The 21,226-nt window shown below is 57.4% G+C and overlaps 1 protein-coding gene across 8 annotated transcripts; it reads right to left on the reverse strand.

Annotated features, from left to right (window-relative positions):
- Positions 1-4,407: 4,407 nt before the first annotated feature.
- On the reverse strand, positions 4,408-17,949 carry TPM2 (tropomyosin 2). 8 transcript variants are annotated; one of them, XM_059491788.1, is made up of 9 exons: positions 17,719-17,949; positions 16,701-16,826; positions 10,491-10,624; positions 9,351-9,468; positions 9,159-9,229; positions 8,334-8,409; positions 8,140-8,202; positions 7,755-7,824; positions 4,408-4,715 (listed from the first exon to the last, which is right to left on the reverse strand). In XM_059491788.1, the coding sequence occupies exons 1-9, from the start codon at positions 17,830-17,832 to the stop codon at positions 4,633-4,635; spliced, it is 855 nt and encodes a 284-aa protein (XP_059347771.1). In that variant the 5' UTR covers positions 17,833-17,949; the 3' UTR covers positions 4,408-4,632. The 8 variants fall into 8 exon arrangements, with proteins under 8 accessions (XP_059347771.1, XP_059347773.1, XP_059347775.1 ...); XM_059491790.1 differs by lacking the exon at positions 8,334-8,409 and adding an exon at positions 8,854-8,929; XM_059491789.1 differs by lacking the exons at positions 4,408-4,715; positions 8,334-8,409 and adding exons at positions 6,646-7,423; positions 8,854-8,929.
- Between the last annotated feature and the right edge of the window lie 3,277 nt (positions 17,950-21,226).

Consider the following 21,226-nt stretch of genomic DNA (forward strand, 5'->3'; position numbering starts at 1 on the left):
TGCTCCCTCCGCTTGGCACCTCTAGTCCAGCCCTATTTCAACGAGGTTGACACGGAAAGGCACTTCAGGGCGCTTCCCGCTTACAGGCACCCACACCCCAACACACACCCTTCCTCCCTCCGGGAGACTTTGGACAGGAGCACTGGGTGTAGAGTTCTGCTGACCCGGCAGAAGCACTGCTCCTATGCCAGTCTTGGCACACATGTAGCAAGGTCAGAGAAGGCTTTTGAGGGGTCTGGAAAGGCTTTTGTTACATCATGGAAAACAGGCCCTGTTTGTAGGAGGCACAATTCACAGCAGAGCACTCCAACATGGAGTACAGAGGGCTCTCCTGAAGCAGGGGAATCCCAGGGGAGCAGGGAGATGTGGGTCCCAGCATATCCCCACCAGCTCATGGCTTGCCCTCGCAGCCAGCAAGCTGGTAGCTGGAAGTGAGAATCACAGGATCTTTTCCACTTGTTCAGGGAACATCACTGATATTTTGGCTTGATCACCAGGGTTTACAGGGCCGAGTCGTGCCCCCAGCACAAGGGATCACAGAGGAGGAGAGAGGGCAATAGTTTTGTCCCTGCCTAAGATTTCATAACTTTTTTGAAAAACAACCCAGAGTCAGCCCGCCTGGCCCAGAGAAAGTCACACCTCACTCTGTAAGCGGGGGACATCCACTTAGAACCCCTGTGTTAGTTACAGTTACAGCCCCAGGGTTCTGCCTGCTTGGCCTAGACAGCCTCAAGGAGCTTAGCAAGGATGGCCAGGACCCACTGAGGGGTGGAGATGAAGGCTGGTGCTTGCCAGCCTGGGAGATGTGGCTCTGGTGGCTGCGACATCAGGGAGGATGGGTCACAGCAGGAGGTGTCACCGGGGACATCACCAGCCCCAGCACACCTGGATTCTGCTGAGCAGTGAGCGTGCATGCGGAGGAATGCTGGGCTGGATAGGGATGGGGGCAATGCCCAGGGTGTTTCTAATGAGAAAAAACTGCAAGCACCTCAGGGCAGGACAGGCCACAGAACTCTGCTTGGGCTGGACGAGGAGCTTAGGGCTCTCAATGGTGGCAGGTGCTCAGAGAGGCTTTGGGGATATCCTGGGTGTTCCCAGCCCCCTGCTGCCTCCCACCCAAACTTGATGAGCTCCCTTTCCATCCACCAGGCCTTGGCTCCAAGACTTGTGTTCTTCCTGGCTCTGCTGACCATCCAGCCCTGACTGCAGCACTTTGACCAGGCCAACATGGACACAGCCAAATGGACAGAAGTGTGTGAGGAATATCTGCATCATGAGGTGACTTGGCTGCTGCAGGTGATAGAGGGAAAGAGGGGCACCATGGAAGCCCCACTCCTTTCTGAAGTGCAGCAGCAGTGGCTGCTTTAAGATGCTGTATCAGCCCTGGTCCGGGTCACTGTGGGCTGCCGGCTGGACAGACAAAGGAAGCATGCCTCTGCCAGCTACAGGGAGCAGGACAGCTGCAGCAGCAAGGAGGAGGACAATGACCAGAAGAAGTTCAAAGGTGCCCACAATGGTCTCAGATCTTTGTGATCACCACATCCATCACCAATGGAAACATTCAAGCTAAGGCTGGAGGGGGCTGTGGGTAACATGATTTAGTTTAGAGTGCCCCTCCTCATTGGGGCAATGATCTTTAGAGATCCCTTCTGACCCCAGCTATTCTGTGATTCTAAAGCAGGACCTACCTAGCAGTTGAAGCATGGACCAGCATGATAGAATCAAGACCAGTAATTTTATCATCTTCTAAGATAATACTATGCAGTTCACCAAAATGATGATCCTAGCCCAATCCACAAAGACAATAAACAGCATAGGGGAGACATCCTGCAAGAAAGGTATTGCATAACACAGCCCTGATAACAAGTGCTTTTTATTTATATTCTTTTGCTCTGAAAGGCAATAAATCAACCTTGTCACTGACAACTGCTAAACCAATGCAATGAATTGTCCCCAATAGTCCCTTTCTGCCTGTCACCCTGTGGTAGGCCTGTCTTGCAGCAGAGATGCTCCAGTGCTGCTCCCAGATCCCCTGAGCAAGAGGAGCAGAGGCCACATGCGCTCCTGTACTGCACACTCCACTTTCCCAGGCAACACGTGGTCATGGCCATCCATGCTTCCCTCCAGCTGCCTTGTCCTCTGCTGACTTTGACAAGTCAATAATATGGATTTGGGGACTGAGAGATTTATGTGGCACTTGGCTTTAGGGGACCTGACCTGTTTTGAAGTCCCCCAGAGCTTTGCAAAACCCTCCCGATTTGGCAACACGGTTTTTCTGGCCCTCTCCCCAGTGTCTAAAGCTATAGATGCAGGGAGAGACTGAGGGGTGGCAGTAGTCTGTGCCTGGCTCTGCACAGCTTGACAAGTTTCATCAAAGTATCTCAGATGCTCTTTGTGTGGTCCTCCCACTCCACCACGTAGTTCTAGGGTGTTGAATGGCAAGGATTCAGAGATGAAATGAGGCACTGGAGAGATGAGAAAACTGGAGCAGAGATCAGAGGGGAGAGGCTGCTGAAAGTTCATGCGCTGGTATGTCAGTGGGGTGGCAACCAACAGCAGGGCTGAAAACTCTCTGGGGAGATGGTCAGTCTGCCAGGCGAAAAGAAAGAAATCCAGAGGTTGAAATTCCATGGGAGAGGTGGAGAGACAGGAAGGAAGGAGGGCAGAGGCGCTTCGGTTCTCATCGTGGGGTTGTGACACCTGTGGGGAGACATGCTCCCATGCCAGCAGTTCCACAGTGCCCTGTGCTCCCAGAGCTTTCCCTGGCCCACCTCTTTCTCTGTGAGGCCACAGGGGAAAGGAGATGGGTGGAAGAATGGAGGAAATGCAAAGCTTTGCTGAACCATGACATAGCTCATGTCTTTTTCAGGCTGAGCATCACCTGGGAACAGTAGTCTGGATCCCACTGCCAAATCACAGGCCATTCAAATGAATAAAAAGCCCCTTGCAGTGAGGTGTAAACAGTTAAGCCAAGTGGACTGGTCCAAACCAGGAGGCAGCAGCAGCAGCTAATGGGGAAAAAACAGTGGGTGTGAAAGGGCTCTTTGTCCCAGCAGGAAGGCGAAGGGCACCCAGAGGCTGGGCACTGGGACGCACCCTGACTGGGACACAGGGCAGGCTTGTTTGCAGTGCAGGGTGCAGGCTGCAGAGAAGAGGTGCTTTTACATGCTGGTTCTTTTTGAAGCCAGACAAGCTCCTGCCTGGAAGGTGCTTTGACTAAACAACAGAATGGCTCAGCTGATGCACTGCAGAAGAGGAAGGCGGGCCCAAGGAGGAGCTCCAGCCCTTGCGCTGGAACAGCTCAGCAGTCCAAGATACCATGTACTGTCCTCCCCTCCAGCTCCTCCAGGCTGAGAGTGGGAGGCTGCAGCTCACAGCAGACTTTGCAACCTTGGGAAGATGAACTGAAGATGAGCACCGCATACACAGGGAGCTTTTTTTCCCTGCTGTAGAAGGCCTTGGAACCACAAAACAGAATTGCTGGGCCATGGAGAGGGTGGAGGGCCAGCAGCACCTGGGCAGGAAAGAGATGCAATCTCAACACCCTCCTTTCCTGACCCAAGAGGCACAGCAAATAAAGGAAAGCAGATAACAAAAGCTATCCCTGTCAGGCTCTTGCTGGGTCTGGCTTGACAAGGGGTCAGCATGAATTGTGTTTCCTGGCAGTGTGTGGATGTGCTTTTAGAGGGATATCCGCTGGGTAGCGTGGGACAACAGGGCTTGGTCCATATCATAGAGGGGCCCGAAGCGAAGGGCAGGACTAGATAATGGCTTTGGGCATCCCCAGGAAATCCAGCCCATTTTGGTAACAGCAATGAGACACATCCGGCTGCTCTTCAATTTGAGTTGGAGAAAGTACAGCAAGCCAGGAAGAAACTTCCTGAACATTTGTCTGCTGCATTAATATTTGCTAGCTTCTACAGCTGTCCCTCAGGCAGGCATTCAGTCACTGGCAAAAGAAATTGCAACTAGTACAAAGGGTGAGCAGCTAATCCCATACCTGGAGAAGACCCTGACAACTAATAATGTGTGCATGCATGATCATGTGCTTGTGTGTTTCCTCATTGTCATAAACATGAACCCTCCATGGAGATATCAAGAACCTTGTGGCTTCCCCAGCTGCCAAACCAGTAGCATGCAGACTGTGGAAGGGGACACACCAGTGACATGGTTTATCACTGTGTACTTGAAGAGGATGGTGAGTTTGAGTTTGAGACCTGAGGTCTCGTCTGTGTTCCAAGGAAGTGATGGAGATGAGGGAACACAGTCCAAACCATGTGGTTATCATTCCAAGCCCCCCACAGCCACAGAGGTCCTGCAGACCCTCCATGCATCAGCTGGGGAGGGAGACCCACATCTCCTCTCCCAGTGCCTGTACCCACCCAAAGGACCAAACACAACCATCAGTCTTGTCAAACTGCTTTAATATTTGGACATAAAGACAGGACAGAGCCAGTTAGGCTGTGCACAAACAAGATCCCCTTGAGCAACAGTGCAAGGCTGCTGAGCTTCCCTTCTCAATGGAGGTGTGGGTTTGGCCAAGATGCAGTTCAGCTGATGACCGCATCCTGAGCATGCCAGTGGGGTGTATGTGTTGGGTAGGGAAAAGGGATAGGGGCTTGCGAGGGCAGCTCAGAGGTTGTTCAGCTCCAGTAAGGTCTGGTCCAGGACCTGGTGTATCCCCACATTCTCCTCTTTGGCACTGGCCAGGCTCTCTGTGAATACAAGGGACACCCAGCCACGCACACAGACACAAACCAAATGTACCCAGGTGCAGCGGGATGCACACACACCACACAAGCACAAACACACACACACACACACACACACACACAGATGGACATTTCAGTACAGCAACAGCCCCCAGTCAAACGGGGAATCCCCTGTGGAGTATAGTCCACACAGGTAGCCCCAATTCTGGCAGGGATGAGTCCAGCCATTCTGGGATCTGCCAGGGAAGCCAGGCCAGTCAGGCTGGTCACTGGGACAGGCAGTTACCACTCTTCAGCATTTCCATCTTCCCAGGTTGCCCCGTTGCCCGTGGCTGAGCACTCTGCAGCAGAGGTGCCGCTGGCGAGTACCATTATTTGGCCAGACACTGGGGCATCACCACTGGCCAGCTGCAGGCACATGCAAAAACCCTTGGCCAGCAGAAGCAGAGAACCGATGCCTGCTGCATGACCCAGCAGTGCTCCATGAAGAAAAGAAGTGAGAAAGCAGCCCATGAACAGCCCAGGAGAGTGGGCAGAGGACAACAGAGATAAGGAGCAGAGCTAACAAGGCTACAAGGATAAGCTCTGCCAGGCAGCCTTCTGCCAAGGCAGCCTCCCTCTGGTGTTCACTTCCAAATGGCATCCTGCTTCCCCCAGAGACAGGAATGGAACAAGACTGCTGTCCACCCAGCCCTATCTCCCAGTGTGCCCTGCTAGCCTCTTCCCTGTCCCAAATTTGGGGCAGCAGGTGCTGCTGGATCCCTAGCTCTTTTCCCAACCTTCCCAGCACCCTCCAAGGACCTCTTTCTAAGGGGATCCATCCTGCACAATTTGGGGTGACCAGAGTGAGGAGGAAGAGGCTGCCCACTGACTCGCAGGACAAGGGGAGGAAGGCAGCAGTACAAACCACCACATCCCTCCCGAGAAGAGCCAGGATGATGCCAGAGGACATCCATGACTACATGGGCATCCCAGAACATCCCAAAACCTTTCATATCTCTCCCACAAAAACTGATCAACTCCAGAGGGGCGCCCTGTCCTGCCCAATCAGGGTAGTTACCCCTATGAGGATAAGGCAAGGCTTCACACCCTGCCTCACCCCAGCGGGGAGGGGCTCCCAGCCTGGAGCCAGCCTGGCCAAAATGGGGCAGGGAGGCTGGGCCGGGGCCAGGAGCTCTGGGCAGCTCAGTTGTTAAGTTCAGTAAGGATGACCCGCAGCTCGTTAGTGAGAACACGGTTTTTCTCGGCCTCCTGCTGAGAGCGCTCTAGAGAAAATGGAGAGACATCAACGCAGCACAGGAAAGAGAGAGAAAAAAGTGAGTTAGTGAAAAGAGACAGCATTCCTGAAAGCCTTCACTGGAAACACCACAAGCCACCCAGCCAGTGGTGGGATACAGCTGGACTGGCAGGAGGCAGCCAGTCTTTGTGCAGGGACAAGGCTGTAGGTCGACCAATTTGGAAACTGGGTTCTGGGATAGGGTAGGGTAGTGAGGAAGGAGGAGGTGGATCAAGACCAATTTAGAGATCACAAGAGATCACTACTGAAGGGTAGCACGAGCCTCTTCACCAAGAGAAGGTGATGCAGGAGTTATGACAGGGATGAGATTGCTGCTTGTAGGCAATGTCTGAGAGTAGAGACAGGGAATGGACAGGACCGGGTCTAACCCTGATGTTTCACACCAAAAGACTCATGGAGAAAATGGCATGAGATGGGGAAAGCTGCGTACGAGAGTCAGGGGGTGGTAGGGGTCAGCACAATGGCCCCGTCCCGCTCAGCCTGGCAGCATGGGAGCCTCTTGGGTCTCAGCCATAGTCAGCCTGGGGGGCCTGTGGCTGTGAGCTGCCTGCAACCACCTCCTACCACACTGCAGACAGCACCCACATGAGACAGCAGGAGATGAGGGACAGAGTGGCATGAAGAAAACAAAGGAGAAACCAATGTTAAATTTTTATTGATATCAACTCATTAACCCAGAGGGACAGAACACAAAAGAAAAGTCATGAGATGCAAACTGAAGAGCAATGTGCAAAGGACAGAAGGGTGAGGGAGGAGTGAGGGTCGCCTGCCTGCCGGGGAACAAGGTGTCTGCACAGTTGGATCCAACCCTCTATCCCCCAGGCCTGAGCTTTGGCAGTGAAGGTGCCGCTTCCCCAGTGCAGGTCATCCCCATGCTGGGGCCAGCAAGCAGCACCAGGGGACTTTGCTGGAAGTATATGGGGGGGGAAATGGCCCCCCAGCCCTGGAGCTGCAGGGTCCCCAGTGCTTCTGCTGCTGGGGAGCCAAGGAGGGAGCTGCTGGAACAAAGGGCTTCTGGGCACAGTCCTGATCCCCAGGGCAATGCTGTGGCATGGGCCTACAACTACACTGTCCAGTCAGTATGTGGGGCTGCTCTCCTGCCCTGAACAAACAGCTCTAAGCACCTACACCTTGTCTCCCCAAAGAGGGGTACAGCGGGAACACCCCGGGTCAGCTCCTGTCCCAAAGGAGCTGATGGACAGGCACAGGCTAGGTAGGACAGAGGAGGACAGAGAGGGTAGGGAGAGAGGTGGGATGGCCAGGCAGGCAAACAGCCAAACTGGGGAGTGACAGGCAGGGAGCAGGTGCAGTGCTGGTGCCCAGCGTGGGGCTCAGAGGGAGGTGATGTCATTAAGTGCATTGTCCAGCTCCTCGCTGATGGCTTTGTACTTCATCTTCTGCGCATACACTTCATCTGCAGGTGAAGGCAGGCAGGGAGCAGTTGGTGGAATAGAGTGGAGGACACAAGGTGGAGAGAGAGAGTGGCTGTGAGCAGCGGGCTGAGGGCAGCAGGGGGGTGCGGGCACAGGCAGCATGGATGTGACCCTATTGCCTACCCGAGAGCAGGGCCCAGACCCCAGGAGCTCTGTGCTCCCACACCAGATGCCGCAGCATCCAGCTGCTCTGCTCCCAGAAATCCGGACCACCCCTCCCTCTGGCCAAGAACCGTCCAGCCCCACCAGGGGCATGGTGTGTCCAGTGCCACCCCAGGAAAGAAGGACACGGGGCTGGTGGGGACATTTTACCTTCTAGGTCATCAATGGTTTTCTCCAGCTTTGCCACAGACCTCTCGGCAAACTCCGCCCGGGTCTCAGCCTGTGGGAAACACAGCGGGGAAAGGGTGAGCTGCAGGACACAGTGGGTGGTGCAGGCTGCACTGCACTCCAAATCTGCCCCATTTGCATCTCTGGCACCCTCTTCCAGAAGCCCTCTCATGGGAAAGGCAAGGGACAAGAAGGCTCCATGAAGCCTCACACCCTAAATCAGAACAGACTAATGAAAGTCATCCCAGACCACCTGCTATGATGCTGGGTTGCAATTTAGGAAACTGTGAGAGGACATAGGCATAATGGGGTCAAAACACATTCAGGATGGCACACACTGATTCTGTGGCAGCCCTCCAACCCTTACCTCCTTCAGCTTTTCCCCTAGAAGCTTGATTTCCTCCTCGTACTTATCCTCCTTGGTGGAATACTGCAGAGACAGAGACAAGCACCTGTGAGTCCCCAGGCATGCCTCCAGCTGTCCTTCACCCCAGCAGGAGACTGCAGCATTCCCAAACCCCACGCATTCTTCCCAACCCTAGCAGCCTCCCTGGGTCCTACCTTGTCAGCCTGGGCCTCCAGGGACTTCAAGTTGTTGGTGACAATTTTCAGCTCCTCCTCTAGGTCACCACATTTACTACATCCCAAGCAGGGCCGGCAGGAGGGGGGGAGCAGGGCCAGAGGGCAGGAGAGAGGCAGGAGCAGAAAGAACAGGCACGGGGAAGCAGGAAAGAAAGAGAGAAAACAAGTTGAGAAAGGAGAAAACTCAGTGCAGGTGGACCAGGAGCAGAGCCACTGCAAGCAGGAGCTGCCAGGACGCATCTGTTCATCCGTTCCTTGTGCTTCCTTGCACGGATACTTCATGCATCACCACCAGCCAAGCTCTTGCTGGCTCCGCCAGGGAAGCAGGGATGGAGGGATGGAGGAGCGTGCCCAGCCTGCACCTGCTGGAGAGGTGGGCAAGGGGAGGCTGGTGCTGGAGGCAGTGGTGCAGAAAGGAGAGAGGTGGCTCGCATGGTTCAAGAGACAGCAACAGAGAGAGGGGGCTGCTGCTAATCGCCCCGCGCCCCTGCCCCAGTACCTCTTCCTCTGAGGCAATGAGGGATTTGAGAGACTGGTCCATGGTCCGCAGCTCTTCTTCCAACTGTCTCACTCGGCTGGGGTGGAAGAGGGGCACCCCGGGAGGGGGACAGCAGAGAACAGGGTCAAAGATATGATGCCAGTGGGTTGGCACACCCCTACCCCCAGCCTGCAAACCCAAAGACCACCCCAGTGACACACCCTGCTGCTTCCAGGGACAGACATCCCCCTCCCCATGTCTGCCAGGGATTTGGGACAAGGGTTGTGTGGGGCCCCTGCATGCTGCCCACCAGGAGCCCCACTCACCTCTCTGCCACCTCTGCCCTCTCCTCGGAGCGCTCCAGCTCTCCCTCAAGAACGACCAGCTTGCGGGCAACCTGTTGATGGCAGCGAGTGACCCATGTTAGCCCTGTGCCTGCCTCAACTGGGGGCATAGGACTAACAGGAGATGGCTCTGGGTCCTGCCAGGGTGTCTGGACTGGGGAATGGGGTACACACCTCCTCATATTTGCGGTCAGCCTCCTCTGCTATGTGCTTCGCCTCCTTCAGCTGCATTTCCTGGAGCTCCATCTTCTCTTCATCCTTCATGGCCCTGTTTTCGATGACCTTCATGCCTCTGAGGAAAGACCATGCCAGATTTTACTGCTTGTGGGTCAAGGTGTCATCTGCACATCCTGCCTGCCCATCTGCACATCCTGTACCCTAATCACACCACCCTCTAGCTTCAGAGACACGGGACATTGCTCAGGGAGGATGGCATACAGTAGGATCACACCAACAGTACCGTAAAAATGCTCCTGTGGAGAATTACAGTGGAACTGGCCCCAGGGCTATGTTCCAGAGTGAGGTATATCTATGGTGGCACTCAAGCAGGCAGGTTCTGACCCCATGTTTGGTGGGAAAAGGTGTCCAGCCCAGGATGAGCCAGCCACAACCTCCACAAAAACAGCCTGACAGGCTGGAAGCCCTTAGGAAATATTGGAAAACGTCCTGTGGCAAAGCCTTTTTCATTCAAGGTGATGCTCACAAATAGGGAATTACCAAACCCCCACAGAAGGAGACTCTCCTCCTCTCACTAAATGCTGTTGCTCAAACTGATCTTTGCCAATGAGGGAAGAGCTCACATAACTGCCAGGAACACTGTAACATGCTGGGTGCTCCCATACAAACTGAGTGTCCTTGCCTGCACAGCTCCAGCCTGGGAAACATACTTGCCCTGAGGATGGGGAAACATACACCCTCTAGAAGTCTTTTTGAATGAGGCTGTCTAGTCCTCAAATCTGACCTTTGTTACCAGCACAGAGGTTTTCTCTTGGGTTCTTATTTTGTCCTTGGGCATCTTAAGCTGCTCTGGGAAATAAAACATACTCATAACGTCCTCTGGCTTTGGTTACAGTCTGGTGCTTTTATAAATACCAGATAAAATTTTTCAGGATGTTATGTGTGCTCTGCATAAGAGTGTCTGTATCTGGGGGACTTCTTTGCATTGTGGCTTTGCTCTCTGCCTTTGAAATCTGCAGGAAAGTGAACAGAAACCCCAACAAGGTCACCTCAGAGGGACCCCCACTGCAAAACTAAGGGGGCTGTCTGGAGTCCATGGTGAGCTGACACCATTCCCACTGTCCCTTTCCATCCCACCTCTCGCTCTCATCAGCCGCCTTCTCAGCTTCCTCCAGCTTCTGCAGGGCAGTGGCCAGACGCTCCTGGGCACGGTCCAGCTCCTCCTCTACCAGCTGGATACGGCGGTTGAGGGAAGCCACTTCAGCCTCAGCCTGGGGGAACAGAAACCCCTCAGTCATCCCATGTCAAATACATAAATTGTAAAAAGCATTTTCAATTATTACTCCTGTTTACCATCCGGAACGCCCCTTGGCACTGCATGACAAGCCCATGTTCACTGGAATGGCTTGCCTGACCATGCGTTCCCTCGCCTCTCTATAGGGTTATCTCCATCCCTAGTGGCTGTTTGATGCTGGCTTCTCCCAGCCTTGCCATGTGCAGCCCCACCATGTCCTTACACTTCCAGCTCCCGCCCCAGAGGGGGACAGGGCACGTTCGCTGGGGCAGGGTGGTCATAGCAGCCGTGCCGTCATGGGGATGGTATTTGGGGTTTGCAGAGCAGTGAGTAAAGGGGGAGGAATGCCCCGTGCAGCTTCGCTCCCGAAAAGGAGATCAGAGCTGCTTGTGGATTTCCTGTTTACAGAGGCGGTGGAGTGAGCTGGGAGCTTCTCCTGCAGGAGCCCCCAGGGCCCTGTGCAACAGGGCAGCCTGAAGCTGAGCACGGAGTCCCCCCAGCTGATGCACAGCACAGTGCCGGGGGCAGTGGAGCGAGTCGCCCTCAGCAGGCTGGCGCCTGGCCAAGATGAGGCTGGCAGGACCAGGGCCCTCCCTTTCCCAGGCTCCCCACGCACAGGCCTGGGAGCTGGGGCCGGCCAGGAGCAGTGGCCCTGGCCCTCCGCCAGCCTGTTGACGCCTGGCCTTGCACTCTTTCCATTTGGTAAAGGCCTCCTGCTCCATCGCCACAGTCAGAAAATGCTGCCTCAGCAGCTCTCAGCCCCGCTTCCCACTAGGAGGGTGCGAGGAAGACAAACCCCCGAATATCAAGGGATGGGTGGCAATAAGATCTCACTGTGAGGAGCAGCTCCATGCACCAACCCAGGAGACAGAGGCTCCTGCTTGTATTCACAGGCTGCAGCAGGACTGGCTGGCTGCAGTGCCTGGACACAGCCAGCCTCATGCCCCAGCTCTGGGAATGCCCCCGCGAATACTAGCCAAGCACAGGGACTATGGGAGCAGCAAGGGGCTGTCACCCTCCATGGCCCCACTGAGCAATCCCCTGTGGGGAGCTGGCGGGGTGGGGACAGGCGCAGCCGGCACCTCTTTGAGGCGGCTGCCAGCCCCACAGCTGCCAGCCCCACAGCCGCCACTGCCCCATGATCGCCCTTTCTACAGACACTCAGAGACTTCGTCCCCTGCCAGACCGCCCAACGGGGAACCGGAGCTGGCGCCCACAGGGCAGCCCTGTGCCTGCAGCATCAGCCTCACTGCGTCGGTAGATTTTTTTTCCCGGGGAATCACCCCCCAAGTGGGTCAGAACTGCCCGGATGGACACTTGGGAATATGAGCTCTCCCGGCAGCTCCCAATGACCAGGGAACCCGATCTGAGGCTGCAGGAAGGGGCCATTTCCTCCGCACACAGCCCGAGTGACAACAACCCGGGTACCGCACCCAGCTCTGCCGCTCCTGATATGGTGAGAATGTTGAATGAGTGGGCATAGGAAAAAGAAAGAAAGGAAGAAAACAGAAAGCTCCAACAACTACAAAGACAAACCAGGAAAAAGCTGCAGCTTGGGCATACCATCCCGCTGCCAAAATGGAAAATTTTGGCCTGGGGCAGTGTGAAGGGGTGGCGTGTCCCCACGAAGAGACAGGTTGGAGCTAAAGCTCTGCGGGCCGAACGGCTGAGTCCGCTGGAAGCCGCACAAGAGCCTGGGCGTGGGATTCTGAGCTGTGCACGCCGGCCTGCGAGGGAAGAGATCCGTTCCCAGGAGGCACCCGATCCCAAGGCAGGGCTGGCTTTGCCCGCTGCGGCCAGCCGGGGAACCCCGCTGCCCGCAGCATCTTCTCTCGCCACACCGACGGAGGAGGGAGGCGGCGGGCGGAGGCCGCCCGAGGCAGGCACTGCCCGAGCTCCCTGCCCCGGGGCTCTCGCCAGCTGGAGGCGGCTCCCCGCGGCTCCCCGGGAACCTCCCGGCGCTGCTGCGCCCCGGCGGCAGCCGGCCCGGCTACCGGGGCTCAGGGCACCGGGGCCGGCCCGCCAGAAGCGATGCCGGGCCGGCGGGGGATCCAGAGGAGCTGCCGGGTGCCCCCCGCCCTCCCTCTTCCCATTCCAGCGGCCCTTACCCGCTCCCGGGCCTGCCGCTCGGCATCGGCCTCCCGCTGCAGGTGCTCGGCGCGCTCCTCCGCCTCGTCGGCCACCTGCTGCAGGCTTTGGATCTTCTTCTTGACGGCATCGATGGAGCTGGGGCTGGCCATGGCGGAGGCTGCCGGCGGGGAGGCCACACCGCCGAACCCTTTGTGGGATCCGCCCGGCTCGGGCAGGAAGCGTTCAGGCAGCGGCCGCTCCCGCCGCCCGCCCTGCCTCCATCCCTTCCTGCTCCTCCTCCTCCTCCTCCTCCTCCTCCTCCTCCTGCTCCTGCTCCTGCTCCTGCTGTGCTGCCTCCGGCCGACCTGCTCCGCCGCTCCCCCGGGCGAGGCGTGCGGTGCTCACCCACGGCAGGAGAGAGTTCCCACGCCGGGAGCGATGCACAGTGCCACTCATCCCAAATAGGACAGAGGGTGCCCCCGGGCAGCGTGCGTGTCCTTCCCAGGCTTTGGTCACTGTCTCTACATCCCCGCCAAGGCAAGATGCATAGCTGCTTCTGGGCAGGGCACAGTGTCCCCCCACCCTGGGTCAGCACGCATGGTCCCGGGGGGGTGCATGATCCCCTAAGGGGGTACGTGGTACCCCAGGGAGGGCACACGGTGGCCCCAAGGCAGGGCACACACTTCTCTCCGTGCCCAGGATGCATGCTGCCCCCCAGGATGGGGTGCACAGTCACACTGAAATACCCCAGAGCAGTGGAGAGGAGCTCAGGGAAATAGACTCCTTTCCAGCAGTCCCTGCAGTCTGTGAGTGCTGGAGCCTGTCCTGTGGAGCCCCCATGGCCACAGGAGCAATGTACCCATGTTAGTTGCCAAGTGCTGCCTTCCCCAGCCATTGCTGCAGAGCTAAGGAGGGTTGGGGAGTTTTTGTTATGGGAAGTCAGTCAGAGGCATGAGCAGAGCCTGCTCCTGGGCTTTCTCCAGGGGTACCTGGGCTGCAGCCAGGTGCCCAGCATCCATCACGTTTAGTCCCTTGGTATTTGCTCCCCAATGTGAGGACCTATCCTGCAGCCCCACAGAGACTCAGGGGGCCCATGGAGACCCTGGCATCTCCTGCCTCGGGGACTGTGCCCTAAGGGGGAGGTCAAAGCTCCAGCTTCTGGCTCTCCATCCTGGCTGGGCCACATGTCTTGATCCATCAGAAGATGTTGGAGCTGCTGGCACTCAGTCCTCCCTTAAGATGTACTGACAGCTCCCTGGCTGCACTTCACACCTGCCTCCAGGAATGCCAGCTCCCAGGCTGACCTCACCAGCTGGCATCAGCTCCAGGACCAGGGGTCCTGGGGGTGACTCAGCCCCACTGCTATCTGCACCCTGCAGATCCGTGTCCCCTTGCGAAGAAGCAGCGGAAGAGGTGATACTGTGGGTCCCCTGGGAGCACACAGCCTTGGGCTTGGCCGTGGGTCTCGCTGGTCCTGCCCCTTCCCAGTCCAAGGCCTGGATGTCAGCAATGCACAAGCCAGGACATGGGGCCCAGTGCAGGAGCAAGGGTTCCTGGCAGCAGTGGGGCAGGGACATGCCGGCTGCAGGCAGAAGGGGGACAGGTTAGGGGGCAGCCACCCTGATCCCCCAGTCGCCAGGCTAAGTGCCTCCTGCCGTGGCCCCACCCCGAGATGCAGTCACTTCCCAGCAGAGTCCAGCTCCCTCCCACCAGCTCAGGGAATCGCCAAATAAGAGCAAAGTCTTGGCTGGGGAAAGCAGCTGGGGCGGGAACACGGGTGAAGCTTTTGGGATCATGGCCTGGGAACGGCAGAGTTTCCCTAAGGCCCCTCTGGGGTGGCTGGGGACAGGCCAATGCTGGGGATGTGGGGCGGTGAAGAGGGCTGTTCTGCCCTAAACCTCTTGTCCCAGCTGCACCATTTCCATCAGCCCTTGCCCATCCTGACCTGGGCACCATGGGCTGTCCTTCCTGGTGACAAGAGGTTCTAGGACCACAGTGGGCTCGCAGAGCTGCTGGGAATCTCTGTGGAGTTGCTGATCAAGAATCAGGCATTCCCTGCTCTGCACTCTCTGACACTTCTCCAAGTGCCTGGGGCAAAGTGTTTGCACTCTTTAGTGCAGTCCCTATGGCTTTCCTGCCCCACCATCCAGTGCCAGCAGCAGGGCAGGGCCATACTGAGGTGGGTGTTTATTCTTTTAAGGCAATGACATTTTTGCCAAGAGCAGAAGGCTGCCTGCATGGCTGGTGTGAGCCTGAGCCGAGTGAGGAATTGGGACACGCTGTGCTCACAGCATCCACTGTCCTGGCAGCCAGGGAGGACACGGGGCTGCCTGGGGTGAGTGTGCTCTGGGGTCCACCCAGCGCTTCCTCTGCTGGAAGCAGGAGCTTGCTGCACCTTGCACCAGGGAGGAGGTGACACCAGCCCTGGCACTTAGAGCTGTCAGCACATTCTGGTCCCTGGTGAGGAGGGGACTCCCAGAGCCCCACACATGGCGCAGCCTTCCAGGCTTTGGCATGGACCTGGGAGGGCAGTGCTGGTGATGGAGCCCTAGCCCTGGTGCAGCCAGCCTCCAGCCTGACACGGCTCCTTCACCACGGCTCCTGCTCTGGCCCTTTCCTGTGGCTCCCATGCACTGTATCTTCTGATATGGGACTCTCCAAGCCCATGGATTTGCCGAATTGCTGTGGACCAAGCTCAGGGAAACACCCTCCCTGCCCAGGATGGCATCGCACAGCCCACTGCCAGCAGCAAAGCACTCCACACCCCACAGCTGACATCTGCCCAGTCTTTGTCTGCCCCTTCCTCTGAGCCCTGCACTGCAAACGTCACGTCCACTCTCAGCCACACTGAGTTTGCCCTGTCCCATACCAGGACAGAACCATTAGATCAGTGTGAGCCCCGCTGCACACAGCAGCCACCTTGCCCAGCTTGACATGCCTGCCCCACGCTAGGTTAAACGTGCCCTTCCAGAGGATTCTCAGTGTTTTAAAGGAGAGTCATCTGTAAGACCAGCAAAGAGGTCTGAGGAGATTGTTGCAATGGCAACACCAGGCCACAGGACTGGTGTTGCCATTGCTTGTCCTTGTCCGCTCACCCCTGTCTTTGGCGGGGGCCTCAGAGATTTGACGCATCTCCCCCATTTAGCTCCATAAACCAGCTGGGATTTAATTTTTTGTTCTCAGTCCTGAAAAGCCTGGCCATGCCCTGCTGGCTGTGCTCCAGACGGCTCTCCTTTAGCTTCTCCTCCAATTTCCAGGGTTGGTTTTCATCAAAGTGGGGCTGGCTATCAAAAGGAGTATTTATTTATAGGGTGTCAAATACCCTGTGTGGCACCACAGGTCGTTATACCCCATTCCCAAGCGGCCCCGTGGCCGCACACAGCTGTTCCACCCTTCATCCTGGCCAGGCACAAGCCAATTTCAACACCTTCCTAACATCTCCCCAGAGGGATCTATTTCCCAGGAGAAACATCAGTCATGGCACTAAATAAAACTCTTCCTGGCCTTGTCCTTCTCAGGGTACGAAGTAGAACACTGGACCCCAAATCCACCCAAATCCCCTTCCATACACCCCAAACATTCAGGCAGCACTCAGCAGTTAATCACAGCAAGAGATTTTTCTGTTTCTCTGATCTGCCACAGTTTAGCAAGCACCACAGTTTTTCCTACGAGCATTGAGGACGTGTGTGCCGGGGGACTTGTGACACAGCTTGGGACACTTGTCCCCCTTAGCTTTGGGGAGCCAGGCTGTAGGCTACCCCACAAAGCTCAGGACAGGACCAGCAACCAGCACTGCTCACCACAGCTGGCCTGCCCCCCCAGCCCACACAGGACCCATCAGCCCGGTTCAGTGTCAACATCGAAGGAATGGGATCCTGACAGTCTTCCCCTCGGACGCTTTCCATATAAGGGCCCCCTCTTCCTTTAACCCCCCCGAGGTCCAGAGCCTGTGTAGGGGAGGAGCTGCTGGCATGCCTACTTACATCTGTAGCTTTCTTCTCTGCCTGCTCCAGCTTCTCCTGGGCCTCCTTGACAGACTCGGAGTACTTCTCCACCTCATCCTCAGTGCCCTTCAGCTTCTTCTGCAGGCCCTGCTGTTCTTCCTCCAGCTGGGGAAAGGACAAAGGGTGGGGTTCAGCGGGGCTGGCAGTGTCTGCAAGGCTGGAAGGGGATCTGTCCTCCCATTCTCCTCCTGGGGACACCCAGCCTGTGTGGGGCACAGCAGGACAACATGGACATGGACATGTCCTCTGACAGCTTTGGGTCTACAGGTCCTTGGGGGGCTCTTGGTGTACAGCAACTTCCTGGACCCCCCTCATCCCTGAGCCTGGTGGAGGTAAGGGGGTGGTGGTCTCCTTCCCTGTATAGGGCACTGGAGATCTCCTGTCTTGGGGATACAGCTCTGGGGGACACCAATCTGTGTTCCCATCTCTGTGGCTGCAGTGGGAGTATGCAGTCCCCAGGACTTTCCCTGGCACAGGGATAGGGAGGTGGAACTGGGGCGTCCCACTGAGATAAGACATGTTTGGGGGGACCAGTGTAAGGGGTCAAGGGTAAGAAACTGAAGTGTTGGTTCCTGGGGAACATGGGGTTCCTGGATCCACATGGGGTGATGTCCTTGGGGACATGGTCGCAGAGAGGGAAGGTCTTAAGGGCTGTCAATCCCTAGAGCTGGCATCCACAAACAGGTCACCCAGTGGGGCAAGGTCCTTGGGCCAGGACATGCTTAGGACAGGGGACTCCAGGCTGGGGAACTAGCGTGGGGAGCTCAGTATGGGGATTGCGTGATCCTAGAGAGTGGGTGCAGTGTCCCCAGGCTGGACAATCTGTGGGATGGCATCACCAGGGCTGGGCACCCAGTGGGATGGGGTTTCCAGGACTGGACAACCCTAGGGTGGAGAGTCCCCAGGCTGGACTCCCAGAAGAACAGAGTCCTGGGGCTGGACACCCCGCGAGTGGAGGGTACCCAGGTATTGCCGGGGAACCCCGTGGGAGACTCACCTGCTTGCAGCGATCCTCCGCCTGCTTCTTATCAGCCTCCGCTTGCTCGGCGCGGTCGATGGCATTCTCCTTGTCCAATTTCAGCATCTGCATCTTCTTCTTGATGGCCTCCATGGTGGCGGGGTGTCGGCGACGAGGCGCGGGGCGGCAGAGGGACGCGGAGCACCGGGAGCGGCGGGAGCACCGGGAGCGGAGGGAGCACCGGCACTGCGCTCCCCGCCCCGCCGAGCTGCCTAAAAGCTGGGGAGGGGCCGTGCCGGGCGGGGGCTGCCCCGGTACCTCCCCCGCCGCCCGCCAGCACCTTTTAGGGACTGGCTCGCCACCGGCCCTCGCACCGAGCGGGACGGGGGGGCGGCCCCCGGGCGGGCATCGCCGCAGCCCTGGCGCCCGGCACCCACCGGGGAACAGGGCGAGGGACGCCCCGGGTCACGGCGCTGGGGACAGTCCGGTGGTACTGGGCAAGAGACGCCCCGGGATAGTGGCATAGTGTGCTGTGGGCAGCCTGGTAGCACAGGGTGACGGACACCCCGCGGCAGCACTGTGGTGGTACCCTGGTGGTGACACTGGATGAGGGACACTCCGTGGCACTGTGCTGGGGTACCCCAATGGCACCGGGCAGGGGACATCCTGGGGCACTAAATACGGGCACCCCGGTGGCACTGGCCCCAGTTAGAGCTGTCCTCATGCTAGTGCCCTAGGTACACCACATGCCCTGTCACAGCACCCTGGGGCCTGAGGGACCCTGCTTGCTGGCACTGGCTTGGGGACATCTCAAGGGCTGGCATGGCACTTGGGAACACCAGTAGGCTGGCACTGAATTGTAGGGGTCACACTCAGGCTGTGATTGCACTGAGGGACACGTTTGGCTGGCACTGCCCACACAGCGAAAAACCCCCAGGAGAGAAGTGAGCAGAGCCCCTGACTTTCCCATCCAGCTTCTGGTGGGGCAGGAGGGCCAGGGCTCTGTGCAGACTTCTTGGCACCCACCGTCCTTCTGTCTTGCACCTTGGTGCCATTGTCCCTGGCACCCACAAGGACACCTGCCGCATGCACAGCCCCTAGAGTGGCATTTTAGAGTGACACAGGGCATACAGGCAGCTCACTGCCCCTCTTCATTTTTCTGCTCTAAATAAACTGTATTCCACAGGAAAAAAATGCAAACCCTTCAAATCCCAGCTCCTCCAAAAATAACCTGTACTTTAATAACGATCGTAAATGCTTCTGGCACATTCCCAGCTGCAGGGTGGGCTGTGGGCCGGGGGGGCTGGAAGGAGCTGGTGGAGGGGCCATGGGAGCTGTTTGGCACGTGTGGAAGGCTGGGATGGGATGGGGACAGGAGGGGTGCACAGGCTCCCCCAGCCTATTGCCCCTGGGCTGCAGCCAACCCTTGCTTGACACAACTTCTGGGTACCAGAGCTCCAAGAAGAGAGGAACAAAAAGTTTTTGACAGCTGGAGAAAGAAAGTGCCTTTTAGGAGCCCTCAGGCCCGGATGGTGGAGGGCATAGGAGGGGTGGGAGCAGTCAAGGACCAGCAGGCTGCTGGCTCCATGGGGAAGGCAGAAGAGCTGCTGCTGGACTCCAGAGAGAAGCTATTAGTACTGATAAATTAGGCACATATTTGGACAAGGAAGTCTGTAACTGCCAGCGTGTGGCTTCTGAAGGGAGGGGGAAGATTCATCTCCCATCATTCCTGGGAGAGAATAATTGTTTTTCTGCGACATGTTTTTCAGCCTGGGGCAACTTCATGGCCTTGAGCAACTTCACGTGCTCAGTGCATGGGGCAAATATAATGATGGCCATGGTGCAAGCAGCAAGGAAATTGCCCTGGAGCCAGGCCAGACCTCAGATGTGCCCCCAAAGGATGCTATTCTCTCTCTCTGCTCTCTTTGTCCCAGCCTCATAGCCATGTCTGATGGACACTGCTGGAGTCATCCAGGAGCCAAGGTCCATGACTCTGCCCGTAAGCCTGACCTCTGAGGTAACCTGTGAGAGAAGGGAGTGCAGAGACACATGGGTGCACGTACCTCCCTTTGCTGCCCCATGCCCAGCCTTGTCCTGGACTAAGGTCTCCAAGGATGGCAATCCCCTCCATATTTCACACTAGGGTCCGACCTTACTCCCAAGGAAAAGCTTGATGACTAATGGGACCTTTCCAGGTGCAATCCCCCATTGCCCCATCCCTGGACTCCCCAAGAAGTTGGGACATGGTTTGCCCAATAACCTCCAACTTAGCTGAATTTGGATCCCTGTGGTGGCTTGGTACCTTATGACTGGGTCATCCCAGCTCCAAACTTCTGTATGTGCTTTCCTGAACCTGCCTGCCAAAATAACCCTTTGATCAGTGTGTGAGAGTGAGGGGTGATGGTTAATCACACCCCCATATCCCTCCCCTGGTATTTATGCCACCGCCTCTTGCTTGTACCCAAGCTGGAGGACACAGCAGTGGATGTGCTCACAGCCCTGTGCAGGGGCCACTGGAGCTCCCTTGCCCCCAGCATGCCAGGACGAGGCCAGAGCTGCTGCCATGCTGTGCCCGCTCACTGTCCTTGCTGGACACTGCGAAGGGCCCCATGTCCAAGCCGGTACCTGCGTGAGAGCCTGGGTCAGGGCAGCGCAGATTGTCAGGGGACAGCTGGGAGGACTGGGATGCCTGTGAGAGCCACAAATCCCCCCTGGAGCCTGGCCAGGGGTAGGTCTTAGGAGAAACAGCCCCTCCACACCCCCAGGGACGTGACCACAGGGGGACAGGGGTTGCTGTTGGGGATAGTGCAGGATGCTGCCCTTGCCACTGATGTTTGTAGCTCACAGTACCAGAACAGCCCCAGAGGCAAAGGACACATGCCAACCTGCCTGTGCCCCCGTTGCACCCTGCAACGTCCCTGGTGCACCCCACATCACCTCTGCCTGCCCTGCCACTGCTTAGGCCCCCCAAATCCCTGCTGAGTGACAGGGTGGGAACAGGTGGGGACACGCCGGGGCAGCTGCTGCCCGCACAGGTTGGCTCTGGGGGGCTATTTCGGGGCGTGAGATCAACGCTGGCAGCCGGGAAGGCCCCGGCCACATTCCCAGACCCACACCACAACAGACTGCTGCTTCCCCACTGATGGCCCACCAGTGACTATGGGGTGGGAGTCACCCCACCTGCACTCCTACTGCACCCTACCCAGGAGTATATATGGCTGGTAGCAGGAATGGGGCCAGGAGCTGAGCTCCAGACACAAATACCCACCCTGCCTTCCCTGAAGCCCAAATCTCCAAGAAACAAAATCCCCAAGACCCCCTCCTGCAGTGGTGGCCCCCCGGCAGCACCTGCGAGGCCAGCACATGGCTGGCAGCGGGGGTCCGGCCTGCCGGGTGCCTGGGGCTGGACGTGCCTCAAATATTTTCCATGCTGTATAAGCACCCGTGGTACACTCCCTCCCTCCCTTTGCTGGGAGGGAAGGCGCCCAGGCCCCCCCTGCCCTCCCCTTCTGCTGGAGAGGCCCATTGATACCCAGTTGGCAAGAAA

This window comes from Ammospiza nelsoni, chromosome Z (genome assembly GCF_027579445.1).
Source record: "Ammospiza nelsoni isolate bAmmNel1 chromosome Z, bAmmNel1.pri, whole genome shotgun sequence".
NCBI classification, from domain to species: domain Eukaryota; kingdom Metazoa; phylum Chordata; class Aves; order Passeriformes; family Passerellidae; genus Ammospiza; species Ammospiza nelsoni.